Here is a 15,253-nt window from a genome sequence, read left to right on the forward strand (position 1 = left end):
AGGCCGAGGCAGACAAGCCTGGTAGGGGCAGCCCAGCACACAGCAGATGGGGAGGGAAGGCTGCCTGGCTTGGGTACCTGGCAGCAGGAGGGGGCTCCTGGAACCAGGCACCTGGGGCACCCCAATGTCTTGCCAGCCCACTACATTGCAAGATGGCGTGCTGGATGCCTTCCTGAGTGGCTGTCCAAGTAGAGACAGCTCGCATGGATAATTCAAGCCTGCTGCATGTAGCTTAGAAACCATGGGAGCTTCTGAGGCTTATTCGAGCGTGCCAGCACTTTGGGCTGAACGGGATTTCTATGGAGAGCAAGAGATCTTAAGCTGGGACCGATGGTCATATAGCATACCCCACAGCAACCTGCAAAGCACAAGCTGCGAGGTAGCAGGGCTGGTGACAGGACCGAAGGTCTTCCGATTTCTCCAGCAGAGCCTGGGCCTTCTTCATTGACTGCTTTGTAGTATAAGAGTTCTTACCATCTTTTCCTGATGCCGGAAATGGCCCCATTTAAAATTACGTGACTGTGGGAGGGTGTCTACCCCGAAGACACAAGACTGTGTTTCTGAATGGAGAAGCTTCGAGGCAAAGTGTGATTCTGATGAAGAGAGCGGATTTGTGTGTCCTGCTTAGGCCTAAGTGTCACTGAGAGCTTTGAGGGATGGGAGCAGGGTAAAGGTTCCAAATATCTAAACAGCAGACCAGTTCAGAGCGTTTCCCGCTTGTAAATAACTGTTTTTATTAGTGTGTGCACGGGCACAGTACGTGTGGAGGTATATGTGCCATGGGGTTCATGTGTCACACTATGCACATGGAGGTCAGAGGACAACTCTCTCTCCTCCCACTCTTACATGGGTTCCAGGGATCGAACTTAGATTATTAGGCTTATGTGGTAATCAGCCTTAACCACTGGGCAATCTTGCCAGCTCCCCATTTGCAAAATCTTTATTTCTTAATTAATTCTATACAAGGAAGGCTTAACTATAGTCAACTGAATCCATACTCCCCCAAGATCACCTACACTATATAAAGTGCCCAGCAAAGGCCCATTCTCCAGTCCCACCGCACTGGAGTGTCAGCGAACTGGGGGTGGGGGTGGCGAGGGAGAGCCATTCTTCTGGGGATAGCACAGGCTCTCTGTGAGGACTCCTTCTCAAAGCCAAACCAAAATAGGCCTGAGCTCCTCTGACTGTTCGGAGTGGAGCAGGTGAGAGACAGAAGAGGGCCGTCTTTGGGCGGGGAGCAGTTGGAAACACCACGAGTCCTGCGTGCGTGTGGGGCTCCTCTCTGCCCAGTATTCCCACATCTTTCCATCTGTAGATCTGCTTGACTCCAGCAACTTCATTCTGCCTTGGGGGTTGGAAGAGCAACTACTGGGACTTTTGCCAGTGCTAAACAGGCTCGGAATGCAGGGTCAGCCTTAAAAAGCTTGGGGCTTTCTGCCCGTATGCACAGATACGTGCTGGACTCAGAGTCCCAAGGTTTGGGAAAACAAACAAACAAAGAAACAAAAAACATGTTTTACCAATATTTTAGTGGGAGGAAGTGGAGGAGAATACACAGAACTCGAGGTCTAACAGACTCAACACTCTGTTCTATTCTGTACCGTAAAAATAAAAACACAAACACAAAATCAGGCTGGAGAGACAGCTCAGATTGTAAAGAGACTTGCCACTAAACCTGGTGGCCTGAGTTTGATCCCCATGACACACACAATGTAAAGGACAACAGAACCAAAAGCTGTCCTCTGGCCTGAGCACCATGGTATACACTCACCAGACAAATAATTTAAGTGAAATCAAGAAAAAAGTATTTTGGATATACAGACATGTGTATAACTTCTTTTCCCATCTCTCCTCCACGTAGCCATCTATCCATCCGCTGCCATTCATTCATTAAAGTCTAGATTGACGCTCAGCTTCTGCCCATTTACACTAAGTAACCACGTAGGAGCCACACAGAGTCCAGGGTACAATTCAGTATTGCTAGGTGTGGGGGAAAGTCCAAAGTATCAGACATGTACTTTCATAACTTGGTACTACTTAAAAACCTGAAACTATCCCATCCAGCTGTTCTGTGGGGTAGTGGAAGGAACATTCCTTCTTCACATGTTGTCGGAACCAAATAGGTCTGGGTTTAAATCCGCCTTCACGCTATGTTGCCATTTCATAGCTTTGTGACCTGGGCAATTTTTCCTTAACTCTATGATTTCTCTGTAATGTGGGAATACAAGAATTGTATAAGCTACTATCTGCAAGGCCTCTGCCATGGGCCTGGCTCAAACCACATTCAATACTGCCTATTTCTCTCCTCCTCCTTTCCTTCAATATTTCTTTAAAAGATATTGCAGAATGCCCACTGTGTCCGCCCATGATCCAGATGCTCTGACTGGGAAAAAGTCCTGAACTTGGTAGATTTCACTTTCTATAGAAAGTGAGTGTAATATGTCACCCAACTATTACTGTAAATATACATACACAGACATATACACATACACATACACAAACATATACACATTTACATATATAAAGAGTAGAGGAGGAGGAGGCATCTTGGAGAGTATGGTTTATATACATGAGCAGGGAGGTGACTTCTTTGATTAAGATACTGTAGGTGGTTTGAATAAGAACGGCCCCCATAGGTTCATATATTTGAATGCTTCAGGGAGAGGCACTACTTGAGAGGGATTTGGAGTTTGGCCTTTTTGGAGGAAGTATGTCACTGGAGGTGGGCTTTGACTGGAGGTGGGCTTTGAGGTTCCAAAAAGCGTATTCAAAACCCAGTCTCTCTTCCTGCTACCTGCAGATATGGATGTAGAGTCCTCAGCTCCTGCTCCAGCACTGGGTCTGCCTGCGTGATCTCATGCTCCCTGCCTGATGATAACGGACTGAACCTCTGAAACCGTAAGCCAGCCGCAACTGAATGTTGTCATTTACAAGCATTGCCGTGGCCATGGGGTCTCTTCAGAGAAATGGAAAACTGACTAAGATAGTGACACTTAAACATAGATCTAAAGGAAACAGCTTTTTATCATTTACAAGAGAGAAACTTTGTAGATATCAAAGGCCATGTCACCTGCCTCTGCAAGTGAGATGACTTCTTGATGCAGAGACGAAAGGACAACTTAGCTTCACACTACAGAACACTTCCTAGTCTGTTCTGAGCCACTCTTTATGGTCCCCATTAGTCATTGTGGCATCAGCATGTCCCCATCATTTATCACGGTATCTGCATGTCCCCACCAGTTATCATGACATCTACTTGTCTCCATCAGTTATCATGGTGTCTGCATGTCCCCATTGGTCATCAAGGCATCTGCATGTCCTATGCATGCATACTCCCACTGTCCCCAGATGTTCCAGTTCTCTTGGGAAAGGAAAAAGCAGGTGCAGCAGCCAAACAGACATGTTCTCTTTCTCAACTAACTTCTGAGTGCTCCCTAAGGGAACGTTGAAGGTCACCTTCTGATTTGGTCCCAGAAGTACAGGTAATTCAATGGAAAACATCTCAAAGAGGGCAAGACTCCATAAATACCCATATTATTCTCTTCTGAGAAAATTCTTCCAACCATGAGGTAGGAATCAATGGAATAAACCTGAGAGACTTGGCTAAGTTCCACAGTAGTGTTGAATTATTGTACCCCCAAGACCTAGCTTAACATACAAAACCAGAGGTATACCAGCAGGCCAACGTCATTCAAAAAGTCCAACGAGCAGAATTCAAACAGATGCTTCATGATGTTTGGTTATATAGATAATTTCTCCAACCCAAAAGACTCACTCAGTGCTTTGCAAACCTTAGTGTGCCTACAAATCTTCTGAAGAGCCCATTTAAATGTACATTCTGAAAGCCCTGAAAGCCTCTATTTCCAACATACGCTTGAGGAATGCAATGCCATTGGGTCTATGTGTTTAGTATTAAGGCCTAGGTGGTCCTCAAACTTGGCTGCACATTAGCATCACCCAGAGAACTCTTTACTTCACTTGCATTTTGGCATATAAGAATGAACATGCTCAAAAATTGTGGTGTCTGGCTGGGCAGATGACAGCAGTGCTAAACCTTTACTACTAAGCCTAAGGTCCTGAGTTCCATCCCTGGAATCCATATAATAAGAGAGAACTCACACACCTTGTCCTATGACTTCCACATGCTCACTGTCTAATATGGGCCATGTCTCCACAATAAATAAGAAAACAAACAGACAAACACTAAGGGAACTGGGAGAGGGCTGAGCACTTAAGGGCTCTTGCTATTCTTCCAGAGAAACAAGGTTCTGTTTCCAGTACCCATGTTGTGTGACTCAAAATCAACTACAACTCTAACTCTTAGAGAACAGAAACTGTCTCTTGGCTTCTTCAGGCACACACACACACACACACACACACACACTCACAAACACACAAATAAGCATAATAAACCTTCAAACTTAAAAACAATGTTTAAAAAGAAGGTATTTTAATATAAAGAATAAACTCAGGAAGCTGCCGAAATGGCTCAACATGTAAAGGCCCTTGCCACCAAGGAGAGAACTGACTCTCAGATGTTGTCTTCTGATTTCTCACACACCATGGTGTGTGCAGACACAAGTAAATAAACACACGTGAAAAATATGTAGGGTCTAGACATCCTCCCTTACCTATCACAATTAAAACAGAATCTAGGGCATGAAATGTGGACATTTTTTAAAGCTCCTTAGGTGTTAGCTGAGAACTGCTGAAACAGGCTAAGATGATGTTGGAAAATTTCAGAGGCGGATGAAGGGTCCATTTTGGGTGAAAACAGTTGTTTCCCACAGGGATGGATTTCCCCTTCTGCAACTGGCATAGCAAAATAAGACACCGATCCCTGTATAGCCTCTGTAGTACACAAAATTCTTACTCGTTTGTTTTCACTTGATCCTTTTAATTCAATGTGTTTAAAGCTATATGGTTGATCTTACAGATATGGTGTGAGGGGGTGAATCTTTGTGCTTTCCTCTGATCAAGTAATGAGTACATGGCAGAGAGTTCAAGCTCTCTGGCTTCCTTATTGCATACAAGGATGGACATATTAAAGCAACAGTGATTTAGAGTACATGCATGTGTCTTGATTACATTTCTGTGGCTGTGACAAAACACTAGGGCCAAAGCGACTTACAAAAGAAAGTGTTTAACTTAAGGTTCATGACTCCAGAGGAGTAAAGTCTGCGGCCATCACTTGGTGAGCACAGCAGCAGGCAAACAGGCACGGTGCTGGAGCAGTCGCTGAGAACTTACATACCTAGGCAACAACCATGAGGCAGAGAAAGAGACAATGGAATGGCATAGGCCTTTGAAGGTCAAAGCTCACTCTCAGTGACACTGGACCTCCAAAAAGGTCAACTTCTAAATCCTCCCAAACAGCTCCACCCACTGGGAGCCAATCATTCAAACATATGAGACATGAGAGAGTCGGGGAGAAGAGTATCTTTATTCAAACCACCAAAACATGTGAGATGCGTTGCTGTGTCTGACGAGGCTATGGTAACATTAAGCTAAAGACTTTCTACGGGCATACAGATCAAATGGAGACTGTCTTAGTTAGGGCTTTATTACTGTGAACAGACACCATGACCAAGGCAGCTCTTAGACAACATTTAATTGAGGCTGGCTTACAGGTTCAGAGGTTCAGTCCATTATCATGAAGGCAAGAGCATGGCAGCATCAAGGTAGATATGGGGCTGAAGGAGCTGAGAATCCCACCTCTTGTTCCAAAGGCAGCTAGGAGAAGACTGGCTTCCAGGTAGCTAGGATGAGGGTCTTAAAGCCCATGCACACAGGGACATACCTCCTCCAACAAGCTCACACCTCCAAATAGTGCCACTCCCTGGGCCAAGCATGTACAAACCATCACCGGAACTGACACACCTAACTATGAGGGGGAAATCAACTGTGAAGAATACTGGAGACTAAGAAAATGGCCTAAGAGACTCACCTAAGAGCTGCAGATCCCTGGGATCCACAGTTTAACACTCATGGTCTGTTTTTACCCATGGACCATAGAACCAGCTTCCTATTTCCCCATCGGGTCTTAGGGGAAATTGTGCTAGAGTCACCACATAAAAACCATAATAGACAGGGACACTGAAGAGCAGCTCCAAGTCTTTGTCTGTTAAGATGCTACAAAAGCAACTGGCCTCTGTGCCAAAACCTGAAGTTGCTGGTCAGCTCAAGGGACCAGTTCACTCCAAACAAATGGGCCGGTTCTAACTGTTCACAATAAGGAAAACACTGGTCTTTCATCCCCCATCTCCGACCCCTGTGTTCACTTTGACCCACTAAGACTACCCTGTCTGCTGAGAGCACTAAGTATGGGTGGATGGATATATCTATCCAGGAATCCACAATGCTCATTTTCATTGTTTAAAGCATCTATTTGCCCATGAAATCCCTGAGACCAACACCTAGCAACTGAGTTGTAGATTGGTCTACTGTTTCCACTTTCCAGACCTCTCCGACAGGATACAACACACAAAGCCGCAACTCTCTCCTTAATTTATGTCAATGCCACAAGAGAAATACGGGGAAATGGAATAGATGAATCATTTATGGAAGAAAAAACTATGTGAATGGCAAATAATTTCCAAGCCAGGTGTGGAGGCACATGCCTTTAACTCCAGAACAGCAGGCATATTTCTGTTAGTTCAGGGCCAGTCTGGTCCTCACAATTCCAGGACAGCCAGAGCTGTAAAGTGAGACTCCTCTTCAAAAACAGAAACAAAAACAAATGAACAAAACCCAAAAATGTTCATTAAAACTTTGAAAATCTAAACAGACTAATTTTAAAAAATGCTTTGAAAATTGTGCCAGACTGTATAAAATAGGGAAATGATCTTTTGAAATGTGTACAGCTATACAACAGAATACAAGACTGGTGCTGGCATTACATTCACAAACACAAAACTTTTTAGTGATACAGAATAAGGCAGGAAACAAAGCTGCGTAGACACTTTAATCCTGACTGAAGCCGCACATTTAGTCACAGCAACAGCGTGGGGGCAGAACACTGACTGTACCCCACCAGACAAGAGGCACTTTATGGCCTCCTTCATCCACCTTTTTTTAAAATTTCTAAAGATCCTTGTGCTACATGGTTAATAAGAGACCAGACAGGAAATGAGCTTACCATCCATTTAAGTGGAGGACATATAACCATTCTTGTGGCAGAGAAGATGCTCTGAAAAGATCCTGGAATATTCTTCCCTTTGACTATCAGACAATTCAAACAATGGACCCCCAAACCTGGCATTTCCCTAGGGATGTTAGTCTGGAAAAAGAAAAACACTGAAGTCTTGTGCCAGCCAGAGGAGGATCCTAGTTCCAGGAAGACATTTCACACAGTTCTGACAACTTCCCACACCCCCATGTGAACAGGCTAGACCTCAGAAGAAGCCACACCTTGACCAGGATGGCTTAGCCTCTCACCTTCCATTTAAACTTAAACCTCCTCCCAGGACCACAAAGATGAACTTCAGAGTCACCAAATGAACCCCTTTGTTCCTTTTCCGAGTCTGGCCTCTCTGGATAAGTCTCCCTCTTCTCTTTCTCATTTTTGCTTGTCTCTTTAATTGGACTAATTATGACAGGGAATTGAGCATAGGTTGTTACTACCAGTAACAGCCGCATCCATGAAATGAGGAATGCAGAACAATCCAGAAGATTCCTTCTGGGCTCTGCATTTCCTCAGAAGCACGCATAGGGATGAACCCGCAGCACTGTGCATCAGGTGTGCACTGACCCAAATCCAGGAGAGCAAATGAAACACTCAGGTGGCTCAGAGGTCTCTTAAAAGGTATAGCAGGTCATGGTGACAATCGAGGGGTAAGCAGTCATCAGCCCTCACGTCTGAAGAAACATTTCAGGGCCCCCAGTGGAAGCCTGAGTCTATCTGTGATGATGTATGTGTCAAAATAGGTCCTATGTCTTTGGACTTGGCAATTGCCTGGCCTTGCCTCCTGAGTGCTGGGGTCACAGATATTTGCCATCAATTTCTTATGAGATCCAAGTATCCCCCAGTAGTAGTATCACGCCACGAAGCCCGTGTTTTGCTGTTAACGAATGTCTGTGTGATCTAGGTCAAGCAGGATTAATACAATAAGACAGGTGGGAAGCTATGTTCCTAAGCCACTAGCTGGGCAGCAATCTGGGCTCTCCAGAGCTCCCCAGAGTCATGGCTGAGACTGTACTGTCCCATCTGCAGTGAATAGCCACAGCCCTGGGGCTAGAAGGACCGCTTTCTAAGTTTAAGTTTGAAGTACAGGAGAAAAACATAGAACAAATTGGTGATTTTGACTAAGAAAAAAACTTAGGGAGACCACATCAACTCCTCTTGGTGCCAATAGGATTTCTCAGGCCATTTTTGTTCTGTGTTATGACAGGTATCCCTACAAATGTCCCCCTTTCCCCACCCCCTTCCTACCCAGGGAATCCAGGCCTCTCTCCTGTTCCTGAGACCTGCCTGCAGGACACAACACTTCTCTACCTTGGTGACAAGATAAGATTACCAAATAAAATCTCTATGCTTTCAGCAACATATTTCATACGATAGGATCTCAGTCCTGAGAATGGTAGTTGGCAACAGAGATGATAATGCGCCCATTTCATTGGCTGTGCAGCAGGTGTGCTCTGGCCCTGGTCTTCCCCCAGCCTGTTGCTTCCCTCATTTCTATAGCCTTAGGACCTACTTCCCCTCCATCCACTGCCATCAGAAGGGACAAAACTGCTGCCCTCGCCCCAAGGTAGACAGAGCCTGGGGAGAACAGGGTGGCTGTGGAGATATTTTTAAACACTAGCACTCTCAGCTGATTAGGGGACACTTTGAATTATGAAATGCTTTTTCCCTCTTTTAATGTGATTGATATATTCTGGTGGTTTGCTGGATTTTATTGTAGTCATTTTTTGAGACTCTAAATCTCCCTGGTTTTTATATGGTGAGTTTGCTAATTGTGTTATTTGATTAGCCTGAATGTCTTGGAAGTGCCGCCTGGTTAATTCTCACACAGCCCTGTAGCTGTGTGCTGAGCCGGCTGTGGCGACTGGGATGGGATCTTGGCAGCACGGGTATTCTTGAAGCAACAGTGGCCTTTAGCTATCCAGGAGGAGATGCAGAGAGTCTTTCTGTGGCACTTGCAAAGGATTAGAAATGCCCCCACCCCCAGCGCCAGATGACCAACGGGTCATGTAATAGAGATAAAATAAGAACTTACTTCAGCGTGGGCTCAAAACTCACATCAAGAACTTTCTGAGGGGGGAGGAAACCCTGTTACTGAATACACAGTCCAGAAGAGCGCACACCCACACTCTGAAGTGGACTGGGAAAATGACATGGTCACTCTCCCTCTTCCCAAGAGCAGAGGCAAGGTCAGTCAGCCGGCCCTGGCTTCTCCAGGATCCGAGGGAGAGGACTGAGAAGAATATGGGGAATTGGCACTGAAGAGGCTCACAGGAAATCCCTCGGTTCCCTTTAAGCCAGTGGTTTTAACAAGAGCTGAAACATGCTAGAAAAGGGGCAGGTGGGACAAGAACCCCTGACAAATCACGCATGTGAAGGAAGAACTTTAGATCAATTGTCTGGCGCTTGCCTGCCGGGCCTCCCGTTCTGCCCTGCACGGGTGAGCCTATTTGTCTGGAGCAATGAGTGCCCGATTCCCTGGATAAAGAAGGGTCAGTGTACACCTCCTCACTCCCTCCATCTTAAGAATTTGCCCCCACAGTCCATTTCTGCAGGGGAAAAAAAGTTCCATTCATGTGAGACTGTAACACTTGAGACCTCTGCGTGTATTCTCCATGCCATTGTCCCCACATTCCTGTTAAATGGCACCCTGGCACCAATGCTCGCTCAAACAGATGGCTGCTGCCCCTGCTCACTTACCTCCAGTACAATCTCCTTCAGCTGGAACTGTTTTTGTGAGACCTTGTCTGAAGACACAGGTTCGTGGTAGTAGAGACAGAGCAACTCATATCTCTTCAGCATCTGCTTGAAGTTCTTCTCAGAAAGGCTGACCACTCGGTCCTTCCCATCGTACATGGGGAAGTTCAGCCCCTCTTCTGCCCCGCTAAAGCACAGCATGTGAAGCCCCACCACGAGCAGGTAAATCCTCTTCATTTGGGAAAAGTCTTCTTTCTCAGTTCCCAGAATAGACATCATGGACGACAGAATGGAGAGTTCTTGGAGATGTCGCTAAGCTTGGGGAGGGAACAAAGAGGCTGCTCTCACCTCCTTGGCCCTGCAGCTGTGTAGTCGTGGGCTCAGAACAAACTGTGGAGGCTTAGTGCACACATGCGCACAGAGCAAGTGCCAGGCACGGGCTGGGAGGCCAAGCCCTGGATACCTTACATAGCTCTCCCAGCCTCTGTCTCATTAAGAACTCCATTTTTAGGATGCAGTTGTTTCGAGCTAAAAATAAATCATGCGATGAATAATAATTTTTTTTAAAAAAGTCAGATATGACACCATTGAGGGATTTGTCCATACAGTGTCAGCAGTGGAAGGACAGGGACAGGAGGGGACTGGAGGGACCTATACAAGGGAAATAAAGGGTCACCAAAGGTCAAAGAAAAGAAGGAAACTCATGGGGGTGGGTGAGAAGGGACAGCAAGAAGGGCTGATGGTGTCAATAAGAACATGGAATGCTTAGTGCACAAAACTCCCACTTGGACAGTGCATAGCTCAGTCCCAGCACAACCATGCAGTCTCTTTCCCAGGCTGCACTGTCCCACAGAGGGCAGGGCAGGCACGCTCTCCACATGCCTTTCTAGGTCTTCTTGGAAGCCCAGTGCTGGCAGTACCGTGTCCACATGTCCTTGCCGATCAGGGACATAGAGACGCGCTTTCCTACTAACCCGGCACACAAAGGACTGGCAGCGGTGCTAGCCCGCTTTCTGCTCCAGCAGCTGAGGGCCGCAGGAGGCAGGGGAACTGGTGGTCCACTTTAAAGTCAATTTTTAAAGAAGTTTACCGGTCACCACAGGAACATCCTTGGGGTCTCTACCAACGTCCTGTCCCCACCCCACGTCCTACCCCACCCCCACCTTCATTAACTCTTAAGACAAGACACAGTTTTGCTCATTTCTTCATTAGCAACAGAACCATGGGCAATTTATCCAAGCCAGGACAGACCAGGGACTTATCCAAGCCAGGACAGACCAGGGACTTATCCAAGCCAGGACAGACCAGGGACTTATCCAAGCCGGGACAGACCAGGCAGACCGGAGTCGTAGTCTCCACTCTGCCTTTTTAGTGGCTGGCAGACTGGAGGAGCATGCAGCTTCTCAAGGTCCCAGATCCCCACTGTTTAAAGTGAGGAAGACTGTAATCCTGGTGTTTAGAGCACACAGAGCCTGACCAAAGCAAGCCCTCGAAAACAGCAGCCGCTCTGTGTGGCTCCTACTCACCAGAGTGGAAGACACCGTTTGTCCATTTCTAACATCACGTGTGAAGCCTGGCTTGTCCGCTCTCTCCATGCTCAGTCAGCCACTGCGTAGACCTGATTCCTGTGTAGTGTGCAGAGGAGTGAACCCGGTACCATGGATGTGCCTGGGAATCAGAGTTCTCAAAGCCACACTGCAGAAGCCAGGGCTCTGGGCTGTGTGGCTTCTTCTCACTCAGCAGATCCCCTGCCAGCACCCCTCAGGTGGCTCTTTGGTACGTCTGGTCATAATGATTCTGTCTGCATGTTCTTCAGAGGAGGTAGTGGCGCTTAGGGATCTGGCCAAGGTTTATCTTCTTTGTGCTAGACCCACCAGCGCCATTCCCAGGGGCTGGAAGAAAAAGCTAACCCCAGGGCCCTGTCTGACGTGTTGAGGCAGGCCCTCTGCTGCCACAGAAGCTCCGGTCACCCTTCACTTTCATACACAGGTAAGCAGGGCCCTGGTGAGTCCAGGACTGATGACCCTGACCACTCTCCGTCCTCCCAGGGGCCGTCCTCCCAGGGCCTGGTCCTCCCAGGTGTACAGTCTCTGGGTGTCTAAATGGAGGAAGTCCTGAGACATAGTCCTTGCCAAGCCTGCAAGATTCCTCCTTTCTTAGAAAATATAGGTGTGGGGTGGGGGTGGGGTGGGGGGTGGAGTGAGGTAGAGGTGAGGTGGGTGGGGTGGGGTTGGAGTGAGGTGGGTGAGGTGGGGTGTGGATGTCGTATCTTTTTGAGGTCAGCTTTGCAAACTGTTCCCTGTTGTCTGAATCTCACTGGGTTACCTTTATTTAGAAGTCGCTCTACTTTCCTCAATATGTAACTGTCTCTTTTTCCCTTTCTGTTTCATTTCTCCCCACCTCCCCAATCCCCTACCACTTTGAAACCTTTAATGCTAGGGTCTTAGCATTTCTTATTCACTTGCTATCAAACTTGGGCATCATAATCTGTGCTCCAAGTTAGATCTAGCACCTATTCGTAATAAACCAATTAAAAGCTTCTAATTAATAGTGGGGAGCAGAAAACAGGTTTAGTCGATGCGTGCACACTGGGAAGGGGGACAAAGAGATAGCAACCCCTTCAAGTCCATCCTCAGTTTGAAGTGAAACTGAAACTTAAATAGGCAGCCAAGGATATGCCACTTAAGTAGTCTGGGGATACCCTTTGCCACGAGGGTGTGACCTTTAAACTTAGGTGACAGTGTATGTGTTTGGAAAGATAAAACAAACAAGAAAAGTTATGAGGGGATGAATGGGTACTGAAGCCCTGTGTGGCCCCACCCATCATTGGCACATCATTGTCTGGGCTTCCGGCTCATCCTGTAAGGTGGTCTTCATGGGAGACAGCTTCCCTTTCAGGCTGTTGTCCTTCCTTTCTCCTAGCCTGAGATTTCTGAGGAAATTCCCTTGTCTTTGGGGCCCATTGTTTCAGACTGAGAGATTTAAAAAAAAAAAAAGCCTCTCCAGAATGTTTTCATTTCTGCCCAGCTTACAACCAACAAAACTGTGAGGGCAGAGGGAGAACTGTTGGTTTTTAATTGACTCGCGCCTTCAAGTCTGGCTTCTGATTGACAGCTCCAATGAGAAGTGTCTGTCAATGAGGAACTGTGTGAGGGGCCTGCAGGCGCACAGGAGGGTGGGCGCACAGTCTCTGATACACCTGCAGTGTGGAGGGTCTGCGAGTGGGTGGAAGTGGGGAGGGCAGACCTGTGTCCCCGCTGTAGGGAGAAGCACATTTTCCTGGCTGACACTCCACTGTAGCAGCCTTCACTCCTTGCTTTCTTGGTGTCTCTTGTTCCTTGCCAGCCTTAGGTAGTTTATAAGCATGGATGCTGCATCCACGTCTAGATCAACCTGCATGCCTCAAATCAGCTTGCCGTCCCTGTCAACGCTGCCCAGACTGGTATATAGCAAGCACACTATAGGTCTGTGTGAGTCTGCTGAAGCCAGCGGGGTTGGCTATGTGTGCAATTAATGACAGGCGTTTTCAGTTTTGTTGTGTTTGATTTTTGAACAAGAAAGAATAGATAAATAAACAAACAAACACAGATAAATGTTCATCGTCACACTGCAATACAAGCCTGTGGCTTTCTAACAGTTTCTATTTCTTACCTCTGTGAATGGAACATCTAGAATCCCCCAACCTCATCCCTTCCCACTTGTTCTGTCTTGAAAGGTGCCCAGATTATTTCAGGAACATGATTCAGGTTGACCTTCTCTGTAATCCACTTCAGGGGTAAACTGGGACTCAAAGCCACGTCTTTTCTTTACTGGTCAATGACAGAGATTTTTCTGGAACATCTATCTACACACTTCCCTTGGGTATAAGGGAATAGACACACTGGATTCATGAATTACTATCTTGAGGGGAGGAGAGCATGCGTATGCACTCACATCACACAGTATGTCATATTGAAATATGTTCTCAAGAACAGTTAAGAAAGACACAAGAAAAATGATGGCCACTGGCTAGTTGATGCAAGAAAGAAGCTGAAGGAGGCAGAGGTAGGAGGATCATAGCAGCTTCAAGGCCAACCTGGTCTATATGATGACTTCTAAGCCATCAAGACCCTTTCTCAAAAGAAGGAGGAAGAGGAGGAAAAGAAGAGGAAGAAGAAGAGGAAGAAGAGACCTATGGTCACTTATCCTCAATGGGACAATTAAAGAGACAGTAGTGAAAAAGTAGAGAAAGGAGATTTACTCAACATGGCCACACCAGAAGAGAAGGGAGTAAGTGGGTCCAGGAACTGTCTGGTGCATCCCTGGGGTACCAGCCTGAGGTGCAGGTTTAAAGGCAGGCCAAGAGCTGACATGAGTAAGCAGTCCTGGTCAAGGTGGAGAGGTCCCGTCTGACCGGGACCCACCTTTGTCTGTCTCCAGTCTTCCCTGAGAAGTGATCTGACAAGAATTGTCAGAATGGTGTCAACTCCTGGGAGATAAGTCTCTCCTCAGACAAAGTTAACCTTGTCCTCTCTCCAACCCCCACTACTAGATTGCCATGGAAATTTCAGTTTCTCTGGGTCCATTGTTTCATCAGTCTGGTAGCCGAAGGATGGAAGGGACATGGGTGTGTCTCTAGACTTCCTTCCTGTAAGGTTTCAGACTGAGAATAGACACTGTCGGAGCTGATAGCCCAGGTAGAGAAGGGATGGATTAAGGCAAAGTCTTCCAGAAGAGCCCAGGGAGCCCGGGCCTGACTGCACTCTCCACCTGCAGGCTCTCTCCAGCCCTAGGGAGACCCAGGCCGGAAGGGCTTCACTGCCCTTCCCCCAGCATTACTTTCCTTGTTCATAGGATCTTGTCCTTTGAAGCACACACATTCTCATCTACTTTTAAAGGTCACACCTATGTGCAAAGGCATAGGTCAGCTCTCCTTCCTGGGCTCTCAGATTTTCATGTGAAAAATAGTGTCAGAATTTAGCTTTTTTTTTCTGGTTTTCAAGTTTTCTCGTTGGTTCTAAGTTCCTGGGAAGAGGACAGGCCTCAGGCCTCTCCTGGGCTGGGCTGGGCAGGACTGGTCTTGAGGAAGTGTGGTGGGGCCTTCCCTGAGAAGGAGGTGCTTTGAGGTGGCAGGGCTCAGAACAAGGCCAAGCTTGCCTCTCTTCTAGATGAAGTCCCTATGCTGTTTCCACTGCACTCTTCTTTGACTAAAATACTCCACCCAGTGGACAAGCCGAACATGGCATCTTTCTCCGTGTAAGCCTTTGAACGCCCTGTTCAGAGCTGGCCTTACTGTGGTAGCTCCCTGCCGCCCTAGGGGAGATCAGATCCCCAGGCAACACGGCTTGTCAGCAAATGTGTTAGAGCTGCCCGAAGGCTTTTCTTTCCTCAGAG

The 15,253-nt window shown here is 47.0% G+C and overlaps 1 protein-coding gene across 1 annotated transcript in view; it reads right to left on the bottom strand.

The window, feature by feature from the left end:
* Positions 1–10,318, bottom strand: part of Casq2 (calsequestrin 2) — a 62,598-nt gene extending 52,280 nt beyond the window's left edge. The window contains exon 1 of the mRNA XM_052179627.1: positions 9,884–10,318. Within this exon, the coding sequence (XP_052035587.1) occupies positions 9,884–10,159 (276 nt within the window). The 5' untranslated portion in view covers positions 10,160–10,318. The remainder of the gene's footprint in view (positions 1–9,883) is intronic.
* Between the last annotated feature and the right edge of the window lie 4,935 nt (positions 10,319–15,253).

The sequence above is a fragment of the Apodemus sylvaticus genome, chromosome 4 (genome assembly GCF_947179515.1).
Source record: "Apodemus sylvaticus chromosome 4, mApoSyl1.1, whole genome shotgun sequence".
Lineage (NCBI taxonomy): Eukaryota > Metazoa > Chordata > Mammalia > Rodentia > Muridae > Apodemus > Apodemus sylvaticus.